Source organism: Nestor notabilis, unplaced genomic scaffold, assembly GCF_000696875.1.
Source record: "Nestor notabilis isolate BGI_N333 unplaced genomic scaffold, ASM69687v1 scaffold1002, whole genome shotgun sequence".
NCBI lineage: Eukaryota > Metazoa > Chordata > Aves > Psittaciformes > Psittacidae > Nestor > Nestor notabilis.
In genome coordinates this window covers 1-13,680 of record NW_009916761.1, presented here as the reverse complement: position 1 = coordinate 13,680, position 13,680 = coordinate 1, and the positions used below count along the sequence as shown (strand labels likewise).

The 13,680-nt window shown below is 42.9% G+C and overlaps 1 protein-coding gene across 1 annotated transcript; it reads right to left on the bottom strand.

Moving 5' to 3' along the window:
* Positions 1–2,338: 2,338 nt before the first annotated feature.
* LOC104401135 (homeobox protein PKNOX2-like) lies at positions 2,339–12,253 on the bottom strand (the record flags this gene model as incomplete). The annotated part of the gene is made up of 4 exons (XM_010024719.1): positions 2,339–2,436; positions 2,520–2,652; positions 8,735–8,923; positions 12,082–12,253. Coding segments are annotated over 4 exons (592 nt in total), but the record flags the coding sequence as incomplete, so codon positions are not given.
* Between the last annotated feature and the right edge of the window lie 1,427 nt (positions 12,254–13,680).

The following is a 13,680-nucleotide window of genomic DNA, read 5'->3' as shown; positions in this document are numbered from 1 at the left end:
TTCTTACCCCATTGCTACTCATTATTAATTGTAATTGCCCATTATCATTGCCCATTATTACGGTAATAAGAGAATTGCAAGACTCTGAGTTGCCATCTGTAGAGCTTTTCTCCTCTTGACAGATTTGTCTATACAGAGCCTCTGTGACAGTCAGTAAGCTGGAAGTCAGTTACAGCATGAGTTCCTTCAACTAGACTGTTCCCCAGTCTATTGGGAACCATTCTGCTCTTGCTAGCTTTCTTGACAACGATCTCTCTGGATCTGTGTGTTGAGCACCTAGACCAATTCTTGACATGCTATTTATCTTATATACATTTGGGCCTACTTATCTGGAGGTCTCTTGACAGTCACACATTCATCTACTAATTCATTTTTGCAAGATTTGTCTACTTTTTCATTTCTACTAGAGGAATAAACTGATTCTTCTCATATGAATCTATTCTGGGATTCTTCTTTCCAAGTCATGATTATCAGAGGATACTTTACACTCTCTTAAATGCAAAGCCCTCTGCCTTAGCTCTTTAAGTGGCCACAGATTCTTCTCATGAAACCACTCCCTTCCCTGTCTCTACTTTAAATTTAGCTGTAAGACATGAGATACCTCAAAGGTTATGACCCTAAGTGTCGATGATTTCTCTGGGTTCTACGTGGGTATCTTTGGACTAGGTTTATTTTACAAACATGGTTAAGATTCCTTATTTTCTGATCATAACATACCCAACAAAATGAGAAGTTTCCCACAGGCTGCAGTAGTTGTGCTCTCACAGTGTGATGCAGAAGCTGTAAGGTTTATACAGAGGATGTAGCAGAAGGGTATAAGATCTGCTAGAATAATGCAGGAGCATTGGCACAAGCACTGTCAGTATGACCTCTAAGAAACCTTCTCACCCCAGCCATTAGAGTTGTCCCTGGAGACACCTAAACCCTCCCAGGGTTAGTCTGGGGTGAGATTTTGCTATTCAGTACAGATGGGAGCCCAGGAGTGGTCCTACAGACATGCAGAATTAATTGTTTGGAGAACAAGACCTTGATGTACAATAGGGACTGGTCCAAACTGAGAATGTCAACCTCTGTAGAATCTATAATGGGCTGCAAAACTAAACCTGAAATTTGTAATGCAGGATGAACCCAGGAGTCACTCTACTCTCTAGTGCTTTTCTTCTATTTGATTTTCCGTATGTGTTTAGGTAGTTATTTTAGGGATATAAAGCAAAACATGACTGAAACTGAGGCAGGCATTCTGATTCTGTGACTCAAACCTAGATAAGTCCCCTTCATCAACACCTTTGGTTACTTCACTATTGTGTATTTTAGTTTTGCCAGAAAAAAATCTCAAGAAACTCACAAGCAGAGACACTGAAAAATTAAAGGCATGATGCCTAGCAGCATAACTGAGGAAGGCAAATGCTCTCTGATTTTGGTGGTCTTTTAGCATCCTCTGTCTATTTTGATGTAAATTATTATTTTAATTAATGATGTGAATGAAAAGCTAAATACTAACAGGTTACATTCTAAACCAGTACAAAATAGAAGGCATTACAGACATCAGTAGGTATGTCACAAAGTGACGAGATACATAGATAGATTTTAATTCTAAAATGTCTGCAGGTAACCAAAAGGGGTTCATTCAACCTTTGAAAATGCATGTTAATGAGTCTGAGAAAAAAATAAACTCAGATAAAGTATTCAGTAGAAGGAAGTAGCATATTTGAAGACCAATAAAGCATAACATTCTGTAGGGAGACAACAGACAGCAGAATAGATATCATCATGTAATCTAATATACTGAAAAAGAAAGACCAGGCACTTTGAGGCTAGACTTACAACTACATAAAATGCCTTGTTCCTAGTTCAAAGTGGTTTATCTGTCATTCCTTGACATTGTCAGATGAAGGTGACTGTCTTGCTCCATAATGACAGAAGAGATTGGAATCAAAATAGTTGGTTAAATGCTTAATGTATTCACAACAGGAAGACATTTGCAGATTGCAGTAATTTCAAAAATAATGAACAGTCTAAATCATCGTTTCCCACACCCTGGATCTTCACAAAACGGAAGTCTCTAGATCTAATGTATAATATGTAACATGTTATAATATATATAATATAATGTAATATAATGTAATATAATGTAATATATATCATAGACATATAAACATTGCTATAATTTGTTAGGACTTTGCTCTAATTTCTCAGGTACCCCAAAGGTACCTGGGTTTAATCAATGTTTCCTGCTAATTAAAAATTTAGGTTTAATTTATTGAGAAATGAGGTTTTTGCTTGCTGCAGCCATGAGAAATATTGTGTAAAGTGGGAATGTGACGTGGGAAGGTCTTACCTGGGTGTTGGGGAGCTGCAGGGCACCAGGGGCGATGGCTTGGGCAAGGACCTGGCCCTGTGACGTCACCATTGTCACAGGCTTGTACAAGGCTCCACCTAGGGACAAAAAGGCTCGTGGGAGTCCCAAAACCCCCAAACTTCTCCCCTTTGCCCCCACCAGACTCCTTCATGGTCCCTACCTGGCACAGCCGGTGAGCTGCTGCCAGTGTTCATGGCCAAGTTGCCCGGCGGGAGTGTGGCCGCCGGCACCACGATGCCTGGAGGAGGGTTGGATGCAGGCGGCAGCGCCGCGGGCGAGCTCTGCAACATCTCCTGAGGGAAAAACCATTAAAAACATTGATTTTAACACACAGAGCCATGCAGAGGGTTAATATCCCTCCCCCATCCAATAAATTCATCCTGTTGCTTTGGGTACTTCAACAGGCAAAACTGGAGGAAAAGGAGTTCATCACTTTGTTGCAAAAGAAGATGAAAAATGAGGATTCACACTTTGCAAAGTGAATTCCCCAAACTTGTCTTCTTTGTGCATTCCCATTAGGAAAAAGGAGCATGATAGACAAGCAGGAATTTCTTCAGTCATCTTCATTCTATATATTTTTTGGGTGTTTTCAGTGGAACTGTATGATGCAGCATTGTCTAAAAGCCAGGGCAAGCACCATGGTTTCACCTTGCCTGAATAACAGTAAAATAATGAAATTAATAACAACATAATCCCACTTGATATCATTCCTTGCAGCTTTAAGCTAACTTTTTGCAAAAAAAAGGGCATTTTTAAAGCCAAAAGCTGTAACTTTATTGTCAGCCCCAGCTCTGGAGCAGCTCTTGCATTCAAGCAGCAATTGCAAAGAGACCAAATTGAATGATTATTTGAGTACTGAATGAAACGCTTTGGGAAGGGTGCTGCAGTTGAGGATGGGCAGAATACAAGGTGATGTACCACAACCTCCCAGATGGGCAGGAATTAGCAAACAATATTTGTGAAATTATCATTTCAAAATAAGCCCAACATAACCATTTATCCCTAATTCACTCAGCTGGAATGAAAACTGCACTCATTTCTTGCAACAAAAATATTGTCCCCCTTTTTCTACCCATTTTCTGATTCTGCAGCACCTCCCTGGTGTCCAGGTGGCCCTCATCTGCTGAGTAAAATGCCAATAAAACGGGGTGGTTTTTCACCTTTTTATTCAATTTCCCTTCATTTTGAGACATTTCTTCATATTCAAGACTTATGCTATTAAAACCCCTTCCTGCATTTTCCGCTCCCGTGATGTTGAGCCCAAATCATTGCATCTGACACCTCTGCCACGTGTTATTTTTGCCCTCTCCATTGATGATCCCAGTATCACTTATGTGGAAATTTTGCTGCAATTGCTGTGAATTTCTGCTTTGCCTCCCACACATTCTTTTTCATCACTAAATTAATTTTAAAAATGAAAAAAAACCATAAAATACTTGCGCTATTTTTTTTTCTTTAATATCCCTTCCCCATCTCTAACCTTTTTGGGGAAAAATTGGTTTTGGTTTGGCTTTCCTCTCCTGCTGTGTTTTCCCATGATTCCTCCAAACAAAGGGTATCCAGAACATTTTAGACTGGAGCTGAGGAACAATTCCTTCCCCAGAGTGTGCTCAGGCATTGGAACAGGCTGCCCAGGGCAGTGCTGGAGTCATTATCCTTGCAAGTGTTCACACCCCGGGTAGACGAGGCCTCAGTGCCAGGGGTTAGTGGTGGCCTTGGCACTGCTGGGGTAAAGGTTGGACTTGATGATCTTAAAGGTCTTTTCCAACCTGTTTGATTCCATGATTCTAAGTGCACTGAGAAGAAATAATGTGGGATATAAAAAAATGGGAACAAGAAGCTGCTCTTTCCAGATACAGTGGTCAAAGCCATTTCTATCAGCATTTTATGACAAAAATTGGGGTTTTTTTGGTGGTGTAGAGGAAAACTGCCCCAAAACACCAGCTTGGTCATGTCCAAAAACAGAATTCATGGTGTAAGTAAGTGCAATGCCAATGTGAAACCAAGGGTACCCAATGGAAGTGGAGGCTCTGTCTTAAAATAAATATAGTTATCTCCAAGAAGATTTAAAAACTATATTTTGCATACTAATTGCCTGGATAGCAAATGCCAGCCAAATGATATTAACTTGTGATTTTGCTGCAATGGAAAATATTTTATATTTTAGGACTGAAAAGAAGTTGAAACTTGAGTATAAAAAAAGCATCTCTAGGTGTCTCTGCAGATCCACATCTCAGCACTGACCTTCCACAGCTCTATTTCTCCCAATTAAAAGTCACTTTAGTGAAGAAAAAGACCTGGTACATACTGTATTGCACAAAAAATACCCCTTTCTTACAATAAGGCAAGTGCCAAAGACCAAGTGCCCAAGTGTAAATAAGTGCTGAAGTTCAGCGCTTCTTGAGCTGAGGTCCTTCCCCTTGTGCTTTATGAAAGAGCATTTTATTTTTGGGTGGCACACATACATAAAAGCTTCTGTCACATCCTCAGAGTGCTGAGGCGCTGGCACAGGGCGCCCAGAGAAGCTGTGGCTGCCCCATCCCTGGCAGGGTTCAACGGCAGGGTGGACACAGGGGCTTGGGGAAACCCGCCCTTGTGGAAAGCGGCGCCGGCCCTTCCTGCTCTAGTGGAAGGTGTCCCTGCCCGGGGCAGGGGGTTGGAGCTGGATAATATTTAAGGTCCTTTCCAACCTAAAACAGGCTGGGATTCTATGATCTTTGTAAAATTCATCTGTGCTTGAGTAACGCTAGAGAAAATTGGTGTTAGCTGCAGAAAAACCCCGAGTTTCCCAACAAACAACTGGCCAAACTCAAAATCATGTAAGAAGATTCATAAGGTTCCTTTGTGGATGGAGGGGTGGATTGATGGAGATGAGAAAAAGGCTGGCCTTAAATACAGAGAAATCCAGGCTTGTCCACATGGGAAAACTTGGATAAATGAAGATTTATGCCAAGAAGTACTGCATCGAGTCAGACCAACCTTACTGTCAACCTCCAACCACCAGCAAGATGGAGAAGGAATTTGAGAAGAGATGCTGTCCTGAATATGCCCATTTAACCACTGCAAATCTGCTGCAATTCTCACTTGAAATGAGAGATGAAAAATGCAAGATTTAACCCAATTGAAACATCCCTGGCAGTGCTCTGGTTCCCAATTTCATTGACTATACAGGGTTTTTTTTCTTGCAAGTGAAGTCAACTGTAGAGCAGTGAAGACCACTTTGATGTTGAAGGAAAGTCAAACTGATTTACTTTAAGCTTAGGGTTAAGTTGGCTTTTTTCTTCCTCTATGCAACAAGCACCTCCACTCTCCCATCCCTGTCTGAAAAACTCCAAAACTATTCATTAAATGAAGGGAGAGGGTTAAAAAGAGTATGGTCTGATGAGGAATCAAGGTGGAGGCATGAAGCCAAGTGAAAAACAACCAAGAAAAACGGAAGAGGAATTGCTTGGTGGACCTGCAGGCCAGACAGGCTGAAACTCCTCCACAACACAAAACAAAGGCCAAATTCAATGGATAAAATAGGATAGGAATAGATAATGAAGGTTCAGGGAAGGCTCATCACAGAGATAAAAAACTAATGTTTCACCCAAACTCGGCCAATGCCAGGAGTCATCTCTAGACTTGGCATCATGAGAAGATTTCAGCAACAGTCGAAGCACCCATTTGGGTGCTCCCTCATCTTTCCATCCCCACCAGGCCTTTCTGCATTTCCAGAATTCTTGCATTTTCCATCTTAGAAAGCACAAATACCACCAAGCCAAGGACCATCCTTTTGGGATACACCAGCGAAATCCAACTGCAATTCTCCCGCGATGACATTTTGACAGCTCCAGACGTTGTTTTCTCAGTTTTAGTTGACATCCTTGCTAGTTTGCATCCATAATTTTTAAAGGAGGGTGTCCATTGGCAAAACACTGCAAAAAATTGAAATATTTCGCTTCCATGACCAACCTGGTGGATCTCCTCGCAAAATGATCGATGCCCTGAGAAAACCTGTTTTCTGAGAGACCTCAATCACTGATATTAATTACATTTAAATTTGTCAGATTTATTTTTCTGTTAAATCCCTAAATTAGTGGCCCCTTAACTGTTTTACCTGCTCTCAGCATGAGATGAATGGGACGATCATTAGCAAAATCATCTCACTTGCCATTTTTTAACCACTGGTCCCATGATTCTTCAGTTTTCTGGAGCATCCCCAGCCCTTAAAACTCAATTGATGGTTATACAGTATTTCTAACCTTCTGTTTTTTAGCCTTATCCATGCAAACTCAAGGATACTCCATGAGTTGAAGCACTCAGCCACTTGTCATTGCTTAGTACAGCTGAACAGTCCCAATGTTCTCAGCCTATCTTCATACGGGAGGTGCTCCAGCCCCTGATCATCCTCGTGGCCTCTTCTGGACTTGCTCCAACAGCTCCATGTCCTTCTTATGTCCTCATCCAATGAGCAGATGAGGCGGTGGCTACTTCTGCTCTAGAGTATTTCAGCTCCCGTTGCCTGCTGAAAATCCCTTCATCACTGAGCAAGTATTTCCTCTCCAGTTGGGTCTTTCCTGGGTGCACTCCCCTTTATTTAACAACTGCTTCCAAATCCTCACTTGAATTTCTCCAACTTTCAAGTCTTGCCCAGAAGGGAAACATTCAGCAGCTCTGGGTTTGTAGGAATCAGAGGTGCTTGGTACCTCTCCATGGGCCTGCTTATTTTCCAAAGACTTGTGCTAATTTTCTGATAGGATCCCCACCTCTTTGTGAGGCACTAAATCCTCATTACTTTTCCTGACCGATGCATTCTAATTAGATCAACACTTTAAAAATTAGAAAGAAAAAAGACAGAGGGGGGGGAAATCACAATAGCCACAGGACGGCTTTTCCATCTCATTAACTCCCTCACTTATTATTTCCATGAAAATTACTGATAAAAACCGTGCATCTCCATTTGCTGGGACCAGGAGCTTCGTCGGCTCCTATCTAACATCTCTCTCATCACCCGGGATGCGAGCTGTTGCCATGGCAATGCACAATAATAGAAACTAATAAATTACAAGCGAGATGCTCGTTGAGCAATTATTGTTCTCTTTTATGCAAGTGTCTTGCTAATTTTGATCATAAGGAATGCTCCCATAAAGCAGCAAAGGGATAATAAGTCCATTTCTAGAGATTATTAGAAAATAGAGAAAAGATGGGGGGGGAGGGGGCGGGGAGTAGATCAATGATTAAGTGGTTTGGTGCTTTCAGGAAACCCAAATAAGAAATAAAACTTTTTGGAGGGTTTCTCCTTTCCCGTTCTGGGCTGCAAACGTCATATTGGAAGCTTCAAACTGCAGTACTTGGAGCCCTGCTGTTAAAAATGACAGGTTTTTTTCATTTCCACCACCCTAAAAATGCCCAGAAAAGCCTTAAAAAGCCAGCATCACCACCTTCTTTTTGGGGAGAACCTCAAGAGCTGCTTGGGTTATTTTACGTTGTTGGAGTTATCTCTGGTGGGATTGTGCTACCCCAAATTTCATTCCTTCCTCCAAAAAACTGAGGGCCTGAGAGAGAGAAATCCACAAGGGATACACAGTATTGCATCCGGGAAGTTTTTTGTGATGCAACGAGCCAACATTTGTTTCCTGCACTGTGAATCCACATGAAAACCCCAACCTAGGGGCAACGTTTTTTTTCCATATATTGAGTAACAATTCCTTATTTTGACCTAAAAGGCATCAAGGTGCAGCTTGGTTTGGACATTTCAGCTGATATTTCTGCAGTTCTTAGGCATCTGCTTGTACTCTCCCGCTGTGCTTGAGGCACACAATGTTTCCTTCTCCCAGCTAAAAACCAAATTATGCCAAAAAACCAGTCAAGGTGGGAAAGTTGATCATGCTGTGGGAAAACTGCAAGACATGCCGGGGCAAAGTAAGGAGCAGCAAAGCCAAAAAGACACCCAAAAATCTGTTGAGGTGCTTTGAAAAGAAGACAAAGATGAGGAAAGGGAAAGTAGTAGGGAAAATCATGGTGTTTCTGTCCCTCCTACCTACAAAACATGATTTTTCATGAAAAATGCAGATTTATGGTCCATTTTCCTGGTGCTTGCATGGCTTCTGCAATTCCTCCCTCCACACATGTTTCATTGCCGCGACATAAGTTTAGGAGAAGTCCTCATCTCCCTCTTTTGCAATGACACAAAGATCTCCACAGCATCATTTATTGTATGATATGAGCAAGACATGGGGCTTTCTTCCATTGTTTCCCTCAGCTGGGGATGGGTTTTAATGAATTTCCAGGAGGCTACAAGAGTTGTAAAGCAACCCTCAAATCTCATTGACCCAACTCGCCCATTGGCCAACGTGCAGTGATGATGATCGCAGGCGATATTTAAGGTGTTACCTGGGGGTGGAGGCTGAGGGAGGAGGGGTTGGGGGAGTAGGGCCCCCCCAGATCGTTCCTGAGTAGGTTGTCACTGTGCATCTTGGTTTTGAGGCAGGTGATGTAGCGGTTGCAGAAGTCCTTGCACAACTCGTTGACCTTCTCCAGCTCCAGGAGATGGATGCGCAGGACCTGAATGGCCTTCACCATCTACACAAGGGTATACAATGGCAAAGTTGAAATTGTTTTTTATCTTGATGAATAGGGGAAAAAAAAAAACCAAAAAACAAAAACAAATCAATATTCTCACCCAAAATCTAAGCTGGAACCGATCCCATGGTAGAATTAAACATTTATTTTTAAACACACCGAAAAAAAAAGCCAAAAAATCAATATTTGTGCCAAAAACCCATCCCAGAGCCCATCCCTCATCACCTCTGCATTCCTTTTTCCCTTCCCATCAATCCTACCTCTGAAATCCCTAGAGCCAAAAATTCACCAAATATATCACTGCCTTCATGGGAATTGTTCCCCACGCCCAAAAAAGTCCAATATCCAGGGATGCTGAAAAGCATTTGGTTATTCTCTGGAGGCCACTTCTTCTAACAAGATTACGGGGCTGCAACTCCACCGTAAGCTGTTGCTGGTGCAAAGCCTGGGCCTCATTAAAACGTACCCCATAAACGTTAAAAAATTTACACATAAAACATTCCTCTCGCCGAGCTGAAACCTTAAGTTTTACAGCCGCTGTTTGAAATCTTGCATAATATATAAAATTTCAGCTATTCACTCCGGGGCAATAAATGTGGTTTTATGGAACAAAGCGTCTTTGCATTTCAAAGGGTGTTTTTAACTTGCAAATTTTAGTGGTCATCTTTACAAACTGCGAGTCGCCATGGGTGGGAAACATCCCGAAAAATCCAGTGCCAAACTTGGGTGGTGGCTCCATGACAGAAAAAGTGAAATTTTAGTTAGGGAACATCAGGGATGACGGGTTGCAGCTGGAAAAATCCTCTTTTGGGGTGCCTTTTTCTTGCTTTTTTTATCTCCTCCGCAGTTGGTGCCAGCAAAGCACAAGGTGGAAGCGTCACGGCCCAAGTCTCCGCATCCTCCCAGGGCTCAATGGCCATGAAAGTCAATATTCAAGGGCAAAGGCAAGAAGACCTGACACATATATGTATAAAAAATAAATCTCTCAATTATCTCAGCTCATTTGCTTAGGGTCTCATTTTATGTCCCTGCTCCGCTGCGTCGTATATCTGTCCGGATAAAGAGTTACAGTCCGATGGCGTACGTGCGCGGGGTTGTAAAAAATACAGATGCTGAATTAATTGACTGTGTGGCACTCGGCAGCTGATTGAGTTGATAATGGTGAGATCTGACCTTTTTCTAATTTCTAATTATGTGCATCTCGGCAGTGAGGAATACATGACTCTTATTCTAATGATAGCTTAATGCCGCTGGCCTTTTCATCCCTGCTTTGCCATCGCCGATTTCCGGAGAATCGGTGGCATTAAAAAAAAAACACCCCAAAAATCACCAAAAAGCTGCAAAAACAATGCGAATAGGGAAAAAGTGTCAGCTCAGGAACAGATTGAAATGCTGAGTCTTGAGTATTTCACACAAAATTCCCTCCAGTTGACGCTTCACACCAATAGGAATGGTCCTTCTTCAGCATCACATTAACCGTCTCCTCTGTCTTGATGGAGGCCAACCACACCAAGTGATCTTGATGGCTTCTGGAGAAGTTCTGGGCATTGGATAGAATATATACATATAAACATGTCCTGGAAATAAGTAAAATATATGAATATGAATATATCCAGTGCTGCATGGTCACACGTGGGATCAGCGCAACTGCCGGTGGCCAAATTCCACCTCAGCAGCAAGAGTTGCTCCCAAAAATGCCAAAAATCATAACTGGTGGGGGGTCTTTTTAAGAAACCACCAAAAAAACCCACAGTTAAAATAACCTCTGTGGACACATCTCCTGCACTGACCATTTGCTGAAGATGTTATGCGTAGTAACAGATTTTTCTCACCAAAATATTTAGATTTGGGGTTTTTTCTGCTTCAGCTGGCTCCATCTCTCTCCTCTTCCTAGATCATTCCACCCATTTTCATGTAATTTAAAGCAGCTTTTTTGTGCACCTTAACATTTGATGCATGTTCGCTGCCAAAAGTGAAATAACTCAAAAATTCTCTTTTTTTGGTTGCTTATCCAAAAGCAATTTCTGTTCTTGGCTCTAAGACACTGCAAAATGGGTTTAGTAATGTGCAAACTGGGCTTTGCATGGTCTGGAATTTTTTTGGAGGGCTTTCCACAGGCTACTAATCCACTCTTGATTTAGGGATGTCACAAAACTCTCTTCTACAACTTAAATCAGGCACAAAACACGAGGGATTTAAATCCATCTTGAAGCTGTCTCTTGCTCTTTTTAGGAAAGAGGTAGGTAGGTTTTGCACTTGGACGCATATTGCTCACTCCTCCCCCCTTCATGACAGGTCATTGGACAGCATCACACCCTTGATATCTGTAATACGTAGAAAAAGCTGTGTGGGAATTGCCTGATTTTGCTCCTTTTCTAGGATGGAAATGCCTCTGATACATGGCCCAGGGGACACACCAACCCCCAGGGAAGGTGTTCTGCTCTTTTGCATCATCAGCGTGCGTCACCTCTTTTGACCTTAAAACTGCTTGCTGGGTACACCACCATGGTGCCATGGACCTGTCTACCCACACACTTGCCCTGGAGACCATGTATGGAGACTTCTTGGACAAAATAATGGCATTTGGGGATGTTTCCTGAGGTCCACATGTGAGAAAAGCTCCATTCCAAGCAGAGTCTTCTGAGGCACTTTCCAGCAGCAGTGGGTACAGCATGAAATTTGTGTTGTTATGACAGAGAAGCCACCAAAACCAGTCCAAAGTGTCCCAAACCATTGATATGCATCACTCTTTTTGGATAAAGCTCTTATTTTGCTTTGTTTCTAGGGCAAGAGCTGACCATCACACTTGAAACAAGATGGTCTCAGACAGGAACACGATGCAGAGATTGCACATTTTGAGACATAAACCAGCCATCGATCTTGGCTGTTTCCAGGAAACACACTGACCACATGGTATTTGTGTGGGAAAACTAGCCACAGGGCAGGAGTTTGTTCTCATAGGGGATCTTATGGAAAAGTTCTCAGAGGAGGTCTTGGAGAAGGTCTCACATGATCTACAGAGAACATTACAAGATCACCAACACTGAAAACAGTGCCCAAAGACACTGCCCAAGGTGGTAGATCTTCATCATTTGTTCCTCACCCCTACCTTCTCCCTGACCCCCAAAAACCATCTGCCAAGCCCCAGCTGCCTCTACCAGGTTGTCCAGCTCAGGATCATCACTGAAGAAGGGCTTGTGCTCCTGCTCCTGCTGGTGGACGAAGTTCTCGATGTCGACGTCGAAGCTGGCTGAGGTGATGCACTCGGAGCCCTGCGTCGCCTGCTCACACTTCTCAAAGAGCAGAGTCAGCAGCGGGAACAGTGGATGCCTGCAGAGGACAAAGGAGAACCCCCATAATGCAAACTGGTTTAGGTCCCATGTCCATTTTTACCCCACATCACCTATCCATTCCCTCCTGCAAGAGCCTGGTGGTTCAAACCTCGCTCCCAAGCCGAAGCAGGAATTTCTCCCTCTAGACCTTTTCCAACAACAACAAAAAGCTTAAAAATTGCAAAATTCACCATCTTCTCCATCAGGCAATGGCTTCTCCTACATCTTGGTGTTCTCCTTCTTTGCACCAAAGCTGGCATTTCCAAAATGTTTTGCCATGGGCAAGATGGTTTGGCTTTGGGATGGTTGTCTTGGAGCCATCTGCTGTCCTGGTGGCTTTGTGTTTTTGGGAATCAACATCAGCACTTGCTCACTGATAGCAATATTTTACCCCAAAATAGTTGGAGATGCTGTATGGGGATGAGCTGGTATTTCTACATGCCCACAGCATCCTATGGACTGATCCTGCTATGGGTTGTTCCTCCACCAACAGGTCTCATTGTATCTCTGTCAAGAACATCTATGCCTCTTCACAAAGATGGGCCAAATCCCAGTTCTGTCTTACCACGAGATGACTGTTAGAAAACAAGGATTTGCAATTCTCCTTGCAAATCCACAATTTGCTCTAATTATAAGAAAACCAGCTTACAGTCCTTGAAAATCCACCATTTGCTCTAATGATGATGCTAAATGAATGCAGAATCACCTCCTGACCAGCAGGTCGACGGAAGTGATTCTACCCCTCTGCTCTGGTGAGACACCACTGCGTGCAGTTCTCATACCCTCAATATAAGAAGGCCACGGAGCTGTTGGAGCAAGTCCAGAGGACGCCACAAGGATGCTCAGGGGCTGGAGCAGCTCCTCTGTGGAGACAGGCTGAGAACACTGGGGCTGTTCAGCCTGGAGAAGAGAAGCTGCTGGAGACTACAAGCTGCTGGGGCTACAAGGATGCTGGAGAGGGACTCTGCATCAGGGACTGGAGTGATCGGACAAGGGGTGATGGGTTCAAACTGAAACACGGAAGATTTATGTTAGATATAAGCAAGAAGCTCTTCCCTGTGAGGGTGCTGAGGCGCTGGCACAGCGTGCCCAGAGAAGCTGTGGCTGCCCCATCCCTGGCAGTGTTCAAGGCCAGGTTGGACACAGGGGCTTGGAGCAACCTGCTCTAGTGGAAGGTGTCCCTGCCCGGGGCAGGAGTTGGAGCCAAATGAGCTTTAAGGTCCCTTCCCACACAAACCATGTCACGATTCTATGATTCTATAAAATGCAAATAAACATACAACACCAAAGCATATGGAAGAAAATGGGATGAAGACCGTGAGTTAGTGCAACCTTCAATGAGCCTCTCGAGCTGTGCAAAATCAAAATAAAATATACAAAAATAAAAAATAAAATAAAATTTAAAAAATAAAATAAAATTAAAAA